We start from the raw sequence: 20,149 nt of genomic DNA on the forward strand, positions 1-20,149 counted from the left end.
CCTTACAACCCAAATAAAGCCGCTGATGGAAATATTGTGCATGTGTTGATGTGATCGCCAGTAGAGGGCGCCAAGGTGACGCGTGGGATTTGGATTGCCGCTCCGCAATCTGCACTGATTCTCTTCTGTTGGAAAGATGGACGGTATATATATATATATATATATATATATATATGTGTGTGTGTGTGTGTGTGTGTGTGTGTGTGTAGCAATTTTTCCTGAAACCGTTGGAATATCAACACGGATACAGGAAAAAAGATTTGAATACATTGCAGTACAGGCCTGTTTCGTGCGTCTCTGAGCACTCACAACACCATTGACGGTTTCGGGAAAAACGCTATATAAATATATATATATATATAATACTGTATATTTACAAGTAGAAAGGCGGGGTTCCCATGCGCCCTCGAGAACCTAAAAAATTCCAGTCATGGAAAACACCTGGAAAGTGAAAAAATTGATAAATGTCTTGGAAATGGCATTGAGGTCAGTCATACTTGTGTAGTTTATAAGAACCTCATTAGGTAGCCGCTGAGATCACGCGTGGCTGTGTGAAGTTGGAGCGAGCAGCTGCACATCCCATCTAGATACTGTCCCTCCACTGGTTCATACTGAATGACATGACAGTCATCCTAGGTGACAGTCTCCCCAGGTGACAGTCTTCCCAGGTGACGGTGATCCCTGGTGACAGTGATCCCTGGTGACAGTCTTCCCTGGTGACAGTCTTCCCTGGTGACAGTCTCCCCAGGTGACAGTCATCCCTGGTGACAGTCTCCCCAGGTGACAGTCTTCCCTGGTGACAGTCTCCCTAGGTGACAGTCTCCCCAGGTGACAGTCATCCCTGGTGACAGTCTCCCCAGGTGACAGTCATCCCTGGTGACAGTCTCCCCAGGTGACAGTCTTCCCTGGTGACAGTCTCCCTAGGTGACAGTCTCCCCAGGTGACAGTCATCCCTGGTGACAGTCATCCCAGGTGACAGTCTCCCCAGATGACAGTCTCCACAGATGACGGTCATCCCAGGTGACAGTCATCCCTGGTGACAGTCTTCCCAGGTGATATTCATCCCAGGGCGGCACGGTGGCGCAGTGGTTAGTGCTGTCGCCTCACAGCAAGAAGGTCCTGGGTTCGAACCCCGGGGTAGTCCAACCTTGCAGGTCATCCCGGGTCGTCCTCTGTGTGGAGTTTGCATGTTCTCCCCGTGTCTGCGTGGGTTTCCTCCGGGGGCTCCGGTTTCCTCCCACAGTCCAAAGACATGTAGGTCAGGTGAATCGGCCATACTACATTGCCCCTAGGTGTGTGTGTGTGTGTGTGTGTGTGTGTGTGTGTGTGTGTGTGTGTGTGTGTGTGTGTGTGTGTGTGTGTGTGTGTGCGCGCGCGCGGGTCCTGTGATGGACTGGCGGCCTATCCAGGGTGTCTCCCCGCCTGCCGCCCAATGACTGCTGGGATAGGCTCCAGCACCCTCACGACCCTGAGAGCGGGATCAGCGGTTTGGATGATGGATGGATGGACATGGCATTCTGTGCGCAATGGCTGGAAAAGAGGCCTGGAAATGTTTCCTTGAAAAAGTCCTGGAAAACGATTTCCTTAACAGGGTGGGAACCCTGAAAATACAAGACTTTTTTGACTAGACCGCTTTAACAGATTATAAAATAACGGATGAATGGATGGATGACAAGAATAATTGCTTGTCTTGACGCGCTATTTATCAGCTGTTGTTCAAGTCATGTGGAAAAAGAGTCGCAGCAGCGCTGTAGTTGTACTTCTCCTCGCAGGTTCCGTCACCCCCCCTCCCCCACACACACACGCACACGCACACGCAGAGCAGTGGCGGCCGGCGCCGTGCAGCCTGCAGCAGATGCACCCTGAGCGCAGCGTCCTGCAACAGGCCAACACATCTCGGGTAGTTAGACGATGAGAGCACGAGCTGCAGATTCAGCCGGTGGTCTCATGGCGGATCCAGACGTCCTCCTGCACCTTCACAGCCGCAGACTATGAAGCTGTTCAGGCAGCTAGAATAAGTTGGGACGGGATATGCCTGCGCACAAAAACGAATTTACTTGATTTACTTGGTGCGCTCCGGGAGCCTCGGAAGTATGGATACGATACGCGTTTTGTGCGTTTTTTACGGGGCGTTTTTCGCGTCTTGCGCCGCTGCGCCAAAGCACTGGACTGCGGATCCCGAGAAACAACCTGGCGATGATCAGGTGGAGCAAGAAGACATGCGGGGGGAGGTTGATGGTCAAGAAAGCATCCTCTCTCAGGTACGCAAAAAAAACCCAAACTTTGCCACGTTGTTTATTTGTGTCTTCTTCTTGTGTACTTTTAGCCTACTGCTGTGCAGACATGAGTTGGCTTGCAAACGTTTGTGATTTGTGCGCAAAAAATACATCCGTGCTCTTCTCTTCGTAGCTGCTCGGTGATTATGACAAAGTGAAAGCCCTCTCGGAAGGCTCTGACTGTCGGTGTAAATGTGTTGTCAGACCCCTGAGCAGGAGCGCCTGCCGGCGGATCGAGGAGGGCGGCGCCGCCGCGGCGCAGGACTCCTACACGGTGGAGACCATCACCACCGGAACCGGGTGCAAGTGCGCGTGCATCGCGCCTCCGTCGGCGGTCAACCCGTGCGAGGGAGAGTTCAGGTTGAAGAAACTCATGGAGGCCGGAGAGGACAACGTCAAGGTGATGTCAGGACCCCCTCCCCCACCCCCATAAATTCGTGCCATCTTTTTAACCGACCTCAAAAGTCATTTATTTCCATGCCCGGTTGACTGGAGGACAACGCAGTGGCACTTGGATCACTGGATTCAGGCGAACCACTTGTGTATCTTCTCCAGAAGAATAGCCCCCCCACTTGACCCATAATGGACGAGGAGTTGGACAACTTTAGGATACACCCACACTGTGGATTGATGGATTATAGTTTTGTTTTAGCCATGTCCTGCGTAAATACACACATTTGACGGGTTGTATTTGGTCCTTCTAGCTCTCCACCATCATTGAGCTGCTGGAGGGATCCTTCTATGGCATGGATCTGCTGAAACTGCACTCCGTCACCAACAAGCTCCTGCATCGCGTGGAGCACATTGAAAAGGTAACGTGTAGATTTCACACCGACTACTGCTGAAAGACGTATTCAGATTGGATAGTATTGTAGCGGGGGGGGGGGGCAGCAGCCTGGAACCGCCGCAGCTGCGATGCGAACCCGGGTCTGCCGCAGCACGGGCGACTACGTTAACCAGTAGACTAAAGGATGCGACCCGCTAGCGAGTCTAGTTATCCGTGGTAGTTACACTACCCCCCCCCTTCGGGGGGCGCGTCCCCGCACTTTAGCATACAAGCTCCCTCACGCCTCTGGGCGCACGCGCTTCCGATGGGCTCACGGTCTCGCCATCCCACTTCGCCCTGTGGTGCGGGCGACCCGGGTTCGCGTCCCGGCTGCGGCGGTTCCCGGCTGCCCCCTGAATTCGCTATATTGGTGTCAGAAGTGGGATGGCGAGACCCTCAGCATACCAACTCCCTCCGCCTCTGGGCGCACGCGCTTCCGACGGCCTCACGGTCTCACCATCCCACTTCGCCCCGGGTTCGCGTCCCGGCTGCCCCCCGAATTCATGGCAGTACTTACGGCTGGATTTGAACGTGTCTCGGTAAATAGGCCGCTGCAAATACTGATGTCCAGCCCACTGTTTAAATGAGGTACGTATGTGTGAGCGGTAACTGCTCATTCATCCAGGTCATGGTTAGGTTATCCAAAGGAATTGAATCGAGTGCAACTGGACATAGTTAAGTTGCACTCGATTCAATTCCTTTGGGTGCCCCAGTTAATATCTTAAACCAGGCCCAGCGTTTATACTATAAGTTGGGTGACTGTTAAACAGGTACACTGGGGACCAGGATTTGCGTTTAGACTCATGGGCCCTGTAAAATCATCTCCCCGGGACAATTATCCACCACATTAGACGGCTAATTTTGTGGGTTCCTCAGCTAACCCCCCAGACCTTTAGGGCATATAAAGGCTTTCCACGGTGGCGCAGTGGTTAGCGCTGTTGCCTCCCAGCAAGAAGGTCCTAGGTTCGGACTCCCGGCCGTCTCAGGTCCTTTCTGTGCGGCGTTTGCATGTTCTCCCCGTGTCTGCGGTGGTTGTGCTCCGGTTTCCTCCCACCATCAAAAAGACATGCATGTTAGGGGTAATACTTTTGCCTGTGCCCTTGAGCAAGGCAATAGGAAGAAATAACTGGAGTTGGTCCCCGGGTGCTGCAGCTGCCCACTGCTCCTAACTACACAGCTAGGATGGGTACATGCAGCTAGTAAATTTCATTTGTATGTATGTATAGATGACTAATAAAGAGTATTCTATTCTATTCTATTCCACGTGCAAGTTAGATTGGCCTTCCACATAACAACATGTCAGAGAGTTACTAGCTCTGTAAGTCTTTAAGATGTGGTGGGGAGGCAGTTCCTCATTTCCTGCTCGTCGTGTGAAATTCTGTTAACACCAGTTACTGCTCAGTTGTTTCATCTCATCGCCCATCAGAGCAGCCGTAGCGTTTCCATAGCAACATAATCATAACAGCATACGCCATGTCCGACATTTATGAAGGTGGTGTCGCTAAATAATACCAAGGATGAGGTAAGGCCCCAGGAGAGCCCCTCCCTCCAGGTGCAGGTGACCGAGAGCCCGCCCACCTCCACTCCCCAGCCGCGCCAGGAGAAGAGGAAGAGACTCAGCGAGTTGAGTGACAGGGCGGCAGCCTATCAGAAGCCAGAGGTAAGCCGGCGTGACGTCACACTGATGTCCTAGTTCACAGTGTAACAGAGGCTCCGTGACGGGAATAGTTGGAATAATGACCTCAAAGTCAGTCATGATGCCTTACTTTCTTGGTAGCACCCCATTTTTCTTAAAGTAGGTAGTGATTAATTAAACAACTTCATATGAAACTAAAATGAGACAAAAACGAGAAGGGTGGCACCAAGAACGCTTTGGTCCAGTTTAATACTGGGTCAAAAGGGATGTGCACAAGTTTAGAGACAGTGGACTGAACCACTAACTGTTGCTGAAAAAAATACTAACCCTAAAAGTACACACACACACACACACATGCACTTATGTATGTATGTATGTATGTATGTATGTATGTATGTATGTATGTATGTATGTATGTATGTATGTATGTATGTATGTATGTATGTATACATTTAAACTAATGTGTATGTATATACTATGCATGTATATATGTATGTATGCATGTGTGTGTATGTGTGTAGGCATATACTTGTATGTATGTATGTATGTATGTATGTATGTATGTGTGTGTGTGTGTGTGTGTGTGTGTGTGTGTGTGTGTGTGTGTGTGTATGTATGTATGTATGTATGTATGTATGTATGTATGTGTATGTATACATGTATGAACATATGCATTTAAATGTATGTATGTATGTATGCGTGTATGTGTGTATGTATTTATGCGTGTATGTGTGTATGTATACATGTATGTATACATGTATGAATATATACATTTAAATGTATGTATGTATGTATGTATGTGTGTGTGTGTATGTGTGTATGTATGTGTGTGTGTGTGTGTGTGTGTGTAGTTTTCACTTCCATACCTATGTTAATATAGTGCTGCTTGAAAGTATGTGAACCCCTTGAGCAGTTTAGATTTTTCTGTTGTTTTACCATGATTTTCTTATTCTATCATCACCAGTTTTTATGTATGAAATGTCAGATATATGTTTATCAGTTGCATGTACTTGTTTAGTGGGACTTGTTTAAGAAGCCCAAAAACTACATGAAACATGGAATTAGGGTATGTGCAAAAGTAAGTGAACCCCCAGCTGCATTGGTTAAGTCAAGCAGGTAACAGACTCGGGTGAAACACATTTGGGTGCTTAATTAATAATTTAAGCAGACCAATGAAATGAGACATCCTTGGGAAAGGGTTTGGCCTGCACTAATTAAAAGAGAGAGGAAACCAACCAAACCACTGTGGTCCCATACAAATCAACAATGCCGAGAGCAAAGGAGATATCCGAGGACATGAAGAAGAGGGTAGTGATAGCCCATCAGTCTGGGGAGGGATATAAGACCATCTCCAAAAGATTCCAGCTCCATCCACCCACTGTAAGACAAATAATTTACAAATGGAGGGCCTTCAACATGACAGCAAGTGGACGCCCATCAAAACTATCACCCAGAAGCACCAGAAAAATAATAAATCAGGTAAAGGCCAACCCACACATCACCTCTAGAGAGTTGCAGACCTTTCTGGTAGCATCTGGGACAAATGTGCATGCGTCTACAATCAGACGAAAATTGAATAGCCATGACATTCATGGGAGGGTTGCTAGAAGGAAGCATCTGCTCTCAAAAAAGAACAAAGCTGCCCATTTCAACTTTGCCAGAGAGCACTTGGACAAACCAGAGACCTTCTGGAAGTCCATTCTCTAAACAGACGAGTCCAAAATAGAATTATTTGGTCACAATCAAAACCAACATGTTTGGAGAAAAGCCAACACTGCATATGAAGAAAAGAACCTCCTCCCAACAGTGAAGCATGGTGGTGGAAATGTGAAGGTCTGGGGCTGCTTTTCTGTTTCTGGACGACTCCATATTATCCAAGGAACCATGAATTCTCCGGCATATCAACAAATTCTTGACCAGAATCTCCTGCCATCAGTCAGGGAGTTGAAGCTGGGACGAAAATGGATTATGCAACAAGACAATTACCCAAAGCATTCCAGCAAAACTACAAAGGAATGGCTTCAGAGAAAGAGGATTCGTACTCTGGATTGGCCCAGTCAAAGTCCGGATCTTAATCCAATTGAAATGTTGTGGCGAGACCTGAAGAAGTTGGTACATACCAGATGTCCCTCCAACCTCTCTCAGCTGGCTGAGTTGTGCAAGGAGGAGTGGGCAAAAAGCCCCATAAGCAGATGCGAGAGACTGGTTAGTGGTTACAGAAGACGTTTGGTTGAAGTAATGGCTGCAAAAGGAGGAGCCACAAGCTACTAATACAAGGGTTCACATACTTTTGCACATGTTAAATTTTCAGTTTTTGTGAAATAAACCACCTTTGTTGAATTAAATAATGAAAATATATCTCTTTTTGTGTGTGTCCATTATTTGGAAGGTGTGCTTTAATAAATTGGGATTTGGATGTATGTGTAATAAGCTTATTTTAATGTTTTTTACAAAAAAAGTGACCATGTCTGGAGGGTTCACAAACTTTCAAGCAGCACTGTATGTATGTGAGTATGTGTGTATGTATATACTATGTATGTATGTATGTATGTGTGTGTGTGTGTGTGTGTGTGTGTGTGTGTGTGTGTGTGTGTGTGTGTAGTTTTCACTTCCATACCTATGTTAATATTGCTATATCACATGGCAAATCCTGATAGTTTGGTCATTTGAGTTAGGAACTTTATTACCTGATAATTATCTGATAACTTCTATGTTATCTACTTTCTATCTAATTCTATCTCATTTCTATTGTCCAATAATTTGTTTAGTTGCGAATTACATTACAGTCATTTAGCCGACACTTTTATCCAAAGCAACTTACAATAAGAGCATAATTTAACGTAAGAAATCAGGAGAACTACTAGTCATCAGAGGTCATAAGTGCATCTTCTCTCTAAACAAGCACCTAAGAGCAAAACCAGTGCTAAAGTAAAAGTGCAAGAAAGAGATGTTTTTTTTAAAATGAGTGAATACAATAAGTGCCAAGAGCAAGTAACAGGGTAGTAGTTCTTGAAGAGGTGAGTTTTCAACCTGCGACGAAAGATGGGCAGTGACTCCGCTGTTCTGACATCAGTGGGGATTTCATTCCACCATTGTGGGGCCAGGACAGAAAAGAGCCGTGACCGGGTCGATCGGCAGCAGGGGCCTCTGAGCGACGGGGCAACCAGGCGTCCCGAGGCAGCAGAGTGAAGTGGTCGGGCGGGGATGTAGGGCTTGACCATGGCCTGGAGATAGGAAGGAGCTGTTCCTTTCACTGTCCTGTAGGCTAGCACCAGAGTCTTAAACTGGATGCGAGCAGCTACTGGGAGCCAGTGTAGGGACATGAGAAGGGGAGTTGTGTGGGAGAACTTAGGGCGGTTGAACACCAGACGAGCTGCAGCTTTCTGAACAAGCTCCAGAGGTCTGATGGCCGACGCCGGGGCACCAGCAAGGAGGGAGTTGCCGTAGTCCAGCCGGGAGATGACCAGAGCCTGGATGAGCTCCTGTTCCATCTCGTCGGTGAGGAATGGGTGAATCCTCCTGATGTTATAGAGGAGAAATCTACTGGAGCGAGCAGCTGATGCAACGTTTGCAGCAAACAACAGTTGATCGTCCAAGAATTACACCCAGATTCCTCGCAGTCTGAGCTGGCGTCACCATGGTGTTGTCAAGGGTGATGGCCAGCTCTCAGTGCGGGCGACCTTTCCCCGGTAGGAACATCAGCTCTGTCTTGTCCAGATTGAGCTTCAGGTGGTGTGTCGCCATCCACTCCAAGATGCCAGCCAAGCATGCAGCAATGCATGTCTCTACTTGTGTGTCAGAGGGAGGGAAAGACAAGATCGGCTGGGTGTCATTGGCATAACAATGGTAAGAGAAGTCATGCGAGTATAACAGAACCCAGGGATGTCGTGTACAGGGAGAAAAGGCGAGGACCCAGAACCGAACCTTGTGGAACGCCTGTAGTCAGTCTGTGAGGCTCCGACACAGACCCCCTCCATGTCACCTGGTAGGAGCGACCCAACAGGTAGGATGCAAACATTGAGAGTGCAGAGCCTGTGACACCCAGCCCCTCAGGGGTAGAGAGGAGGATTTGGTGGTTCACTGTGTCGAATGCAGCTGACAGGTCCAGGAGTATCAGGACAGAGGAGAGAGAGTTTGTTCTCGCAGAGTGCAGCGATTCTGTCACTCCAAGGAGGGCCATCTCTGTCGAGTGACCCACCTTGAACCCAGACTGGTTGGGGTCCAGGAGGTTGTTCTGGTGGAGGTACAAAGAAAGTTGGTTAAAGACAGCACGTTTGAGAGTTTTGGATAGAAAGGGTAGAAGGGAAACCGGTCTGTAGTTTTTGACGTCAGAGGGGTTAAGTGATGGTTTCTTGAGAAGGGGGGTGACTCTAGCAGACTTGAAGGCAGATGGAAAGCATCCTGCCTGGAGGGAGGTGTTGATGAGGTGGGTGAGAAAGGGAAGGAGTTCATGTGCTATAGAATGAAGAAGAGGGGAGGGGACCGGGTCAAGGGAGCATATGGTGGGGCGACTGGATGTGATGAGGTTGAGGACCTCGTCAGGGGAGAGGGGAGCGAGGTGGATTAGGGTGGGATGTGTAGAGGTGAGGGGGGGTGCAGAGGGTGGGCTAGTGCAAGGAGCGCTAACCGGGTGGTGAGAAAAGGAGTTTCTAATGTCGTTTACCTTCTTGTCAAAGAAGTTAGCGAAGTCATCGGGGAGGAGGGAGGAAGTAGGAGGAGGAGGTGGGGGTTGAAGAAGTTTAGAGAATGTTTCAAAGAGTTTCTTAGGATTAGAGGCAGAGGATAGGATTTTAGAGCGATAAAAGGTAGCTTTAGCAGCAGAAAGAGAGGAGGAGAAAGTGGAAAGAAGAGACTGGAAGTTGAGAAGGTCCTCTGGGAGTTTGCCTTTTCTCCACTTGCGCTCTGCCACTCTTAGGCTCCGTCTGTCAATACGTACTGAGTTGGACAGCCAAGGGGCAGTTGGAGTTGGGCATGCAGGCCTGGAGGTGAGGGGACAGAGATTGTCCAGAGAAGAGGAGAGGGTAGAGAGAAGAAGATCAGTAGCAGTGTCAGGGGTAGGAGAGAGAAAGATTCAGGTGTAGGGAGCACAGAGGTAACAGAGGAAAAAAGATCAGTGGCAGAGACAGAGCGGAGGTGTCTACGGGTGGAAACCATGTGGGTAGGGGGAGGGGCTGAGGGGGGAGAAGCGAGGGAGAGAAAGTAGAACATGAAACAGTGGTCAGAGAGCTGGAGGGGAGTAACAGAGAGATTGAAAATAGGACAGTGTCTAGTAAAGACAAGGTCCAGCTGGATTCCGGCTTTGTGGGTAGGAGGAGAGGGTGAGAGGTGAAGGTCAAAGGAGGAGAGGAAAGAGAGAAAATGATCTAGCTTGTTAGTGTGGATGTTGAAGTCACCGAGAAGGATAAGTGCAGAGTCATAATCAGGGAAGTGCGAGACAAGAGTGTCAAGCTCCTCCAGAAACTCACCAAGGGGGCCTGGTGGGCGGTACACAACCACGATGGTGAGTTTGACTGGATAAGAGACAGTAACAGCATGAAATTCAAAAGAAGGCAGAGAACATTTTGGAATGGAAACAAGAGAGTGTTTCCATTTCGGGGAGATTAGCAGGCCAGTACCACCACCCCGCCTCCCAGCTCTGGGAGTGTGAGAAAAAGAGTACACATCAGACAGAACTGCGGGTGTGGTAGTGTTTTCTGGCGTGATCCAGGTCTCAGTTAGAGCAAGAAAGTTGAGGGTGGGGCAAGGATGCCTAGCCTGAGATAAACTCAGCTTTCGGCACCGCAGACTGGCAATTCCAGAGCCCTCCCGTCACCACTTGCTCAACGTGAGTGGAGAGAGTGGGATAGATGAGATTGGTACGGTCACAGCGCCTAGGAGTGACCCAACGTCTATGCCAGCCCCGGGAAGAGGTAAGGACAGGAATGCGAAGGAAACACATAGTCTATACTAGGTACACAAAATACAGATGACTGATTGGATCTAAAAAGAGCAGTCCTTGCTTGACAAAGTCTTGGCTTGAAAAAGTCACGCTTGCCTTTGTTCAATCTAGCCTTCATTCAGCCTAGGCCTGTTTTCCCTTGGCTTGTAAGTAGCAGCAGTGATTTATAAAACACTGATTGCTAATTGTCTGCCAGGAGCGCAGGTCACACCCTGGCCACTTAACCCCCAATTGGCCAAAGAGGTACACTGAAAGTAGGCCTATTGCCCAGAAACTGGTCACTTATGTAAAACTCTATCAAACCTCACACAAAACTATTAAAGCTGTAAACAGCAAGTTACCAAGGAATATATTTATAAGCTAAAAGGATAACTAAGTCAAATCAGCTAGGCAACAAGAAATATTTAAGGACACACTAGGTGAATAACAGCTACAGCTAGAATAAGACAGCTACAGCTAGAATAAGATCCCACTAGTTCCCATTATGAACCAGCAGCAGATGTATAGAGAAAAGGACTAATACTCAAGCAGCTGGAATAAGACTAATAACAACTTGTTAAGCAAGAAAGATGATACTTACTCTATTCTAGATGAGCCAGCAATTCAGAATCACTCCAAAGGTTAAAAGCCACACTGTTTATAACTGTTTATAACACCACTGATATAGATAAAGTAAATAGAAATTTTAAAATAGTGTAGCGCTATTAGTAGGAGAGAAAAACAGTGACTGTGTTCTGGAGCCAAAGTAGTGAAGTATTATAAAATATTTTCCCTGTGAAAACTGAAATTTTGCCAAAAACATTTTCTGTGCTGCCAAATTATGTGTATACTCAATTCCTGTCCAGCTCTGAAAATTAAAACTTGAAATATTAAACCACATGTTATGTAGCTAAAGAAAACAACAACCCAAAAACAAATGATAAATTAAGTGTTCTTTCCATACCTTTATCCTCCATAACCCTGCTGAATGTGGGGTCCAGCATCAGATATATTGTGGGTTTTTATGAGTTACTGAGGTAATTGGAGGGCTTGGCAAGCCAGCAGGCTTTGTCACACCCGGGTGGACATTACTGATCTGTGCAGACCTCATTCGAGCTACTAATGCTTTGTACCATAGGGGCCTAATCCATGACCCTTCTACCCTACATGATAGACCCCAGTCAGCATGGTGGGATTGGCCCGAGCATCTCAAATACTGATTCAGTTCAATTCAAAACTGTATTGCAGACTCATGGTCCATAACAGACAAAGACAGATAGGTTAAATAAAAAAAAAACAGACAATACACAGAGTAAAAACAATAAAATAACAAAAGTGTCATCAATCAGTGTCTTATAAGAAGGCAGATACGCCAGTGGTCCCACTGCCAGGGCTGGTAGTGTGTGGTACTGAGTCTTATATTAGTTAAACCCTTGATGATTACATTATCAGAGTCACTGAGGCATCTCATGTATACATGTATACATGAGATTTCTCAGACGAGAGAGCCTGAAAGGTGTTGACTCCTGCAGCCACAAACATTTCACTTGCACTACACCATCTAGCTCTTTTTAGTAGTACTCTCATAGCATCATTATAAGCTACTCGAAGCCTCCCTAAGCTTGCTTTTTAATAGTTTGACCACAGGGGCGCAGTATAAAGTGGTGTACAATATGTAGTTTGAACACAGGGGTGCAGTATAAAGTGGTGTACAATATGTAGTTTGAACACAGGGGTGCAGTATAAAGTGGTGTACAATATGTAGTTTGAACACAGGGGTGCAGTATAAAGTGGTGTACAATATGTAGTTTGACCACAGGGGTGCAGTATAAAGTGGTGTACAATATGTAGTTTGACCACAGGGGCGCAGTATAAAGTGGTGTACAATATGTAGTTTGAACACAGGGGCGCAGTATAAAGTGGTGTACAATATGTAGTGTGACCACAGGTGTGCAGTATAAAGTGGTGTACAATATGTAGTTTGACCACAGGGGTGCAGTATAAAGTGGTGTACGATATGCTCTGAACAGACACATCGTCACACTAACTGAACACGTACCAAACTTGCGTGACAGAGTGTTTGCTTGTGCATACATCATGCAGCGTTGCCTGTAAATATCATCATCGTCTGTCATTTGTTCAGTAACATAATGCACAAGATATTTCACCTTATTACATACTCCAAGATTATTATCAGACAATTTAAAATCAGGACATTTTAGATAACTGACCTCTTTGGTTCTGCAGATCATGACAACACTCTGACTAGCATTGTATTTGATATCATGCTCCACACCATACACACAACATATATCAAGGAGGTGCCGGAGACCAGCGCTACAGAGACTAAGAATGACAAGGTCATCTGCATACATGATAAGGTTCACAAAGGAATTACCAATGATTACGAATGATTCAATGATTACTAATGATTCAATATATCAATTTGAGTTCAAGAGTGATCTCCCAGGTATTCCATTTGACTTGTCCTCAGTTTGTGGTCTAAACTCAAAAAATTTGTCAAAATGTTGCCGAATATGAATAATGCCCAGAAACAGTCCAAGTAAAACGGATGCATACTTCTTCTTCACAGGAAGATAGTAGGGCAGCATGTTTCATGTGGATGCTTCACTGGTCCGGTGTACTGGTGCTGATGAGACTGGTGTGTCGTTATCTTTCATCTCATAGGAGAAGTATGTCAGGGAAAATGATTCTCTCCCAAAGAGGGATGGTCCTGTCCTGACCAGGAGCCCTGAGGTGACCCCACAGGGGCTGACTGAGAAAGGAGTGGTGAAGACGCAAGAGGGGACTAACCAAGGGGCTTCTCAGGCCGTAAAGACCGGGTCCAATGGAATGATCATCAGAGGAATGACGTTTTATAAATCTGACCCTGATCCGATGGTGGCTGATGACGGGGAACCTGGTGAAAACTGTAAGTCCAAACCCTGACTGAAGTTACTTGTCAAGATGCATCATTATTTTTTAATAGTACTAATCAATCCAACAGGTACCCATTCTACCAATCAACAAATCAATCAATCGGTTTATTTAACACATTTTGTACATAGACTTAACTCCAAATGCAACAAAACGTGGGTATAAAATGCTCGGATAAAACCCGCCGTAATTGGATGATTTCGAAGAGTTAACTGTCTAACAGAAAACGCAACATGAGAACCATTTAAAAAAGCTTAACAGCCTGCATCCTGTGGGACCTTGGGCCCACAGCATGCAGCAGACCAAGCTCCCTCAGCCGATCCAACGCCAGCTCTCCCAGCCAGACACCTTCGGCACACCTCCCTACACTCCACACGATGACACTAAAAACACAGTCAACGCTGGGTGAGGCCGCCGCCAGACCGCCCTCCGTGTTATCAGAAATGCCACACTTGTTATTCAGCATGTGGATCCATTCGCATCTACACACAAGGACTTATGATTCAATGTCGTAAATGATTGTATTTCATCATTTACACGTTAAAGCTCATATATTAAGGAAATGTAACAATAAGTTAAGATTATAAAAAGTATTTACAAGTATGTACAAGCTAGCTCAGGCTAGTTCAGTACAGTTCTAAGTTTGTAAAAAAAAACAAGACTTAGTTTGCTTTTCTGTATTTTTATTATCCTGCAGTTCTCACTCCACGTCATTGTGAAGGAGTTACCAGTAAACGTCTCTTCAACTACTAGACGACTCTTCTTCATCTTGAGTGGAGTTTAGCTTCGTGTTTAGTCTGCGGTTCTTACGCCCTTACTTACGAGAACACTAAACCAGCCTTGCTTGTATTGCGTCCTCCTCTTCTCGGCCGAACTGAGGTGGCAACTGATGATTCAGAGCAAGTTATGATGTGATTGGCAGAAGTGAACGGCCTAGAGAAAAAATATATTTATGGAACAGATGACTTTAAACATCCAGAAACAAATGTGAGCCAATCCATGTGGGGTTTTTATTTTTCATTCACAAATGATTCAGAACTTTAAATACAATGTAACGATATTGTAACTTCCACGGATAAGTAGAGACGTTAGCCCTTGGCTAATGTGTCGGGCCCTTTAGTCGACTGGTTAACTTTGTTGCCCGCGCTGCGGGAGATCCGACTTCGCGTCCCGGCTGTGGCGGTTCTCGGCTGCCCCCCAGAGCTCTCTACGTTGGTGTCAGAAGTGGGATGTTGAGATGTGAGGTCATCGGAAGCGCGTGCGCCCAGAGGCGTGAGGGAGGTGATATTTTGAAGCGCGGGGACACGCTTCCCGAGAGAGAAGGGGAGGGGTAGTGTAACGTGCACTGATAAGTAGACACGTTAGGCCTTGGCTAACGGGTTGGACCCTTTAGTCGACTGGTTAACGTTGTCGCCCGCGGTGCAGGAGATACGGGTTCGCGTCCTGGCTGTGGCGGATCCTGGGGCTGCACCCGCCCCTGAATTCGCTACAATATTATTCATAATTTCTCGAGGCATATTCAATAGTGCAGGTGTAGAAATCCCAGAAATATTGATTCGGTTCATCTGGACACTGTTTCATGGGAAGCTTGGTGTCCAGATCTCCAGATGAACTGGTTCCACTTTTCTGGGACATTATAAAATAATAATAAAACAATGCAGTTTAGATTTATAAATATATTTGTAGGATTAATTTCTTCAGATATGAGTTCAAAGAGGTTTTTAACCAGGAACAGACATTTGTGGTTTGCCATACTTGTTTGTAAGATGTGATGGACACGTGTAATCCACATTCACTGCACTGATGTATTTTGAGACAAATCTGATTCCACAGACGTGCTTTTCCTGCTAGCCAGCTATGGTGCAATGCACGTTGTGGGACACATATATCATTCAGTTCAAAAAAGCACTCCACTGTTCAGCTGCAACCCAACAGCCTAGAAACGAATACTGGCAAGTGTCAGTCCGCCGCCCACAGCCAAGAAACAGGTAGGTCCAGCAAGCACCAAGGGATTTAGCAATGAAATTGTGTCAATATTTTGAAATAATCGCTTGAATTCACCATGATAGACTGCTTTAACATTATTTTGAACTGAGTGAGAACAACACCCCCCCTCCCCCATGAAATACACAGATCAACATCAGTGTCATTAGAAATTAGGAATAGATGGAGCATTTGGGAGGCACAGCAGACTGCTATGTTAGCATCCCAACGCTGAGGTTCACATTACAAACGCTGATGTTGCCTCTGGCTTGGCCAGGTATTGATAGGAACACTATGAACAATGCTCCTGGGTGGGGGTGTCAGTGGGATTAATGTGTTCCGCCACTGCAACTGGTGACACCTATAGGTTGACTGGTGCCTGTACAGCTGTGGGTGGATCTGGGGGAAATAGTGCCACTGCACATGTTCATCCTTTACTACCGTTGAAATGTGGTAGAGTTAGAAAAAAATGTTTTGTGGTCAGAAACACTTTACTCTACAAATTTATTGGCTTGGTATACCTATTCAAAAACTTCTAAGGGTTTGGTGAAGGACTGCTATTGTTTTTTGTAACCGCAGCCACCTGGTAACCACCATTATTAATGACAGCTGTCAAAATGTTGGATTTTAAGGATTCCTATCATCTCTCCTTTTCAGTTTTTGAGTATCATGGATTCAGCGGTGATGGCCCGGTCAACCTCTTCATTGAGGAGCACCTCCTTCAACACAAAGCCCCACCTCAAAGACACAGGCTGAGGGCGGGACCAAGAGCATTTCAACCAAAGACAGCAGGTCCTGTGGCTGGTGTAAAGAAGTCCAGCAGGTCAACCACGTCTAAACAAATAGAACCTACACCAAGAAATGAAGTTTCTACTTATGCCACAATGATGGCCTCAGAAGGTGTACCCACCAGCATAGAGGCCACCTCATCTACAATTGGAAGCTTCACAGCCAGGCCATCAGAAACTAAACCTGGAACCAGGAACACAGACAGTAATGCAAGAGTAATACAGAATACTGACCGGTTCATCACCCGAGCCACTGAATGGCCTAGCCCTATGATGGTCAAACCAGCCAGCACATCCCGAAACCTCATTGTGAAGGAACCAATCCAAACTAGCATGACAGCAGCCATGACCGCTCTCAAAATGGGCACAAGGGACGCCATCACAACAATCACAACCATAAAGACACCAGGCTCCTCAACGGAAACCTCTCCTTTGGAACCACCAAAGACCATGGGAGCCAAAGGCAAAATGGAAACTACAACAGATGTCAATACAATGAAGCCTAGTACTCAAGGACGAAGCCTAACAGAATCCATGGCTAGCACATTGACTACGACAGCTGTTTTAATAAATGCTGCTACAACCTCAGCACCCATTATTCCCTCAACAGCCATCTCCACAGAGACTTCCTCGATGTTAAAGATGGCGGTAACACAGGCGCAAGAAGCTGAATCCATCTCCTTCCCTGGGCCGAAGAAGTCTCCTACAACGCAAAGACAGACCACCTCGCTCCTTTCCACCTCTCCACCATTAACCACACCTATTGCCACCACTACGACTACGACCACAAGACAGACTGCTCCCACTAAGAAGTACAGAACAAGCTGGAATGAAGAAGACAAGGAGAAGGGACCACGACAACTAGAGGAGCCAATGCAAAGGAATGAAGAACCTTCTCCAAGGAAATCTGGTACGCTCCTCTTGTCTATAATGGTTTTTCTTATTTCTACTTGGAGAGTGTTGAGACATGACATTTTTTATTGTACGTGTAACAGATCCAAGTGAAAGAATAGTTGGAAATAATTCTTAATGGATTAGTTTATTGGACCTTAATCCATCTTAATGGATACGGTTTATTGCAGTCCATATTATAGATGGGCTTATATAAATTGCTAGTCACCGAAAAGTATTATGTAACTTGTAATTCTATTCTATAACTATTTGTTATTGAGAATGTTAAAACTTTCTGGCACACACTGTAAATTCTTATGAGGCAAACCCCATCCAATAATAATTAAGGGCAAACATGTGAAAGCTGTTAACAAGTTGCAGATATTGAAAGGGGTTTGTTATCATGCAATGTACACATGCAATGAATTTGACTTGGTGGGAAGTTCATAAAAAAACAAAATAAAAACAAAACAAAATGCCTGGAACAACAATGCAGTCCAATTTTTTTTATAAAGGTATGTAAAAAATATCTTGGAAGAATTATATATTAAAATCTAAAAATATCCACGAATGTGTGAGTCAGCAATGAGGGTAAGTAAATTTAGAAATATCCGGGTATCTATTCTGTTTGCTGTTTGAGTTTCTACTGGTTCTTTCCTCACAGAGGACTGTAAGGACACGCTGGCCACCATCTCAGAACCGGTGACTCACAACACCTATGGCAGGAATGAGGGAGCGTGGATGAAAGACCCAAAGTCCAAGGACAACAGAATCTACGTTACAAATTATTACTATGGAAACAACCTCCTGGAGTTCCGCAACATGGAGGTCTTCAAGCAAGGTTCGAGCAAACGATCACTAAGTTACGTAGAAGTTGCATACACTTTATTTTCTCCTCATAAAGTTCAAAGTTGGAATTTTTTTGCTAGCTCATTTCCCTAGCTGTTTTATGTGCCTATCCATCACCTCAAAGGGAAAAAAAAATATTTTGCATCAAGACGTTATCATCTCAGCTTCCTGTAAAACAGCCATATTTTTTGATTGTGTCACCAAGTGCGGGTGGGTGGGTGAACATTCCATCCAATAATCACAAAATATCTTGCACCACCCAAGCACATTACATCTCTCCCTGTTTTGTCTCTCTCCCTAATTCCCTTTTTACTTGGGAATATGTCAAATCACAGAAGCAAAATACTCTCCAAATACCGCTTCACGCTGTCTTTAAGTTCTATTTACAGGCAAATAAGTTTGCTCATAGGGTAGCACGGTGGCGCAGTGGTTAGCGCGGTCACGTCACAGCAAGAAGGTCCTGGGTTCGAGCCCCGGGGTAATCCAACCTTGGAGGTCGTCCCGAGTAGTCCTCTGTGTGGAGTTTGCATGTTCTCCCTGTGTCTGTGTGGGTTTCCGCTGGGTGATCCGGTTTCCTCCCACAGTCCAAAGACATGTAGGTCAGGTGACTTGGCTGTATTAAATTGTCCCTAGGTGTGAATGTGTGTATGTTGTCCCTGTTTGATGGACTGGCGGCCTGTCCAGGGTGTCTCCCCACCTGCTGCCCAATGACGACTGGGATAGGCTCCAGCATCCCCACGACCCTGAGAGCAGGATAAGCGGTTCGGATAATGGATGGATGGGATTTGTTCATATGAGGAACTGTTCTTGGAAAAGGGGGAGGGACGGTCAGTGTGAAGACACAAGGACATGAATGCAATTTTTAAAACAGGAAACTCATGTTATGCTTTCCATTCTTCTTACCTTTCCCAGGCCGTTTCACCAACTCCTACAAGCTCCCTTACAACTGGATTGGTACAGGTCACGTGGTCTACAATGGGGCCTTCTACTACAACCGGGCCTTTTCCCGTGACATCATCAAATATGACCTGCGCCTGCGCTACGTGGCAGCCTGGACCATGCTGCACGACGCTGTGTTCGAAGAGTCGTCGTCGCCTTGGGAATGGCGCGGCCACACGGACATCGACTTAGCCATGGACGAGAGCGGGCTGTGGATCATCTACCCGGCGTTGGACGACGAGGGTTTCCAGCAAGAGGTGATAATCCTGACCCGGCTGAACCCCTCCGACCTCAGCACCCAGAGGGAGACCACCTGGAGGACCGGGCTCAGGCGGAACCACTACGGGAACTGCTTCATCGTGTGCGGCGTCCTGTACGCTGTTGACAGCTACAGCCGGCAGGAGGCCAACCTGGCCTACGCCTTTGACACGCACACCAACACCCAGATGACCCCGAGGATGCCCTTCACGAACAACTACACCCACACCACACAGATTGACTACAACCCCAAGGAGGGTGTGTTGTACGCTTGGGACAATGGACACCAAGTCACGTACAACATTAAATTTGCTTACGTAGACCCCTAGCAACGGCTTTATTGGAATGAATTAAAAAGTAAAGTAATTCTGTGAGCTGGAGTGGATTGTAGATCAGTCCACGTGGCCACCAGCACATTGTGATAAACCCCCTCCCTAAAGCCAACTGTCTTGGCAAGGAATATACATTTTGGTGTCTTCTTATTCTCTGTCCATTTTATTTCCTGTAGCTAAAATACGAGACGATGTTGTGTGAAACTGGTGCCTCAGTCAACACGTTGTGTATATACTGTAACAAAGTGTGCGATATATGATTGTAGAAAGGTATGTGAGCGCTAGTCCCCGTCACAGCTCCAATCAAGTATAAGATGTAATAAGTTAACTAACATTAAAAAAAAATCAACATGGGAAATAAAACCCATGGGTGTGTACTCGTCGCCAATAAAATCATACCAAATTTCGTGGACGCCATTCCTTATTTTATACTTTTATAAGAAAAAAAGAAACAAAAGCAAAAAACAAAACTCATATTTCCTTTGCATTCTTGTACATGTGTGATAGGCGGTGACTT

General features: G+C 46.1%; 1 protein-coding gene across 2 annotated transcripts; it reads left to right on the forward strand.

Moving 5' to 3' along the window:
• Positions 1-1,713: 1,713 nt before the first annotated feature.
• Positions 1,714-20,036, forward strand: olfml2ba (olfactomedin-like 2Ba). 2 transcript variants are annotated; one of them, XM_056277240.1, is made up of 8 exons: positions 1,714-2,261; positions 2,410-2,676; positions 2,981-3,088; positions 4,595-4,762; positions 13,344-13,587; positions 16,233-17,273; positions 17,919-18,095; positions 19,016-20,036. In XM_056277240.1, the coding sequence occupies exons 1-8, from the start codon at positions 2,094-2,096 to the stop codon at positions 19,627-19,629; spliced, it is 2,787 nt and encodes a 928-aa protein (XP_056133215.1). In that variant the 5' UTR covers positions 1,714-2,093; the 3' UTR covers positions 19,630-20,036. The 2 variants fall into 2 exon arrangements, with proteins under 2 accessions (XP_056133215.1, XP_056133216.1); XM_056277241.1 differs by having other exon boundaries at positions 1,715-2,261; positions 2,481-2,676.
• The last annotated feature ends 113 nt before the right edge of the window (positions 20,037-20,149 follow it).

The sequence above is a fragment of the Lampris incognitus genome, chromosome 3 (assembly GCF_029633865.1).
Source record: "Lampris incognitus isolate fLamInc1 chromosome 3, fLamInc1.hap2, whole genome shotgun sequence".
Classification (NCBI taxonomy): Eukaryota; Metazoa; Chordata; class Actinopteri; order Lampriformes; family Lampridae; genus Lampris; species Lampris incognitus.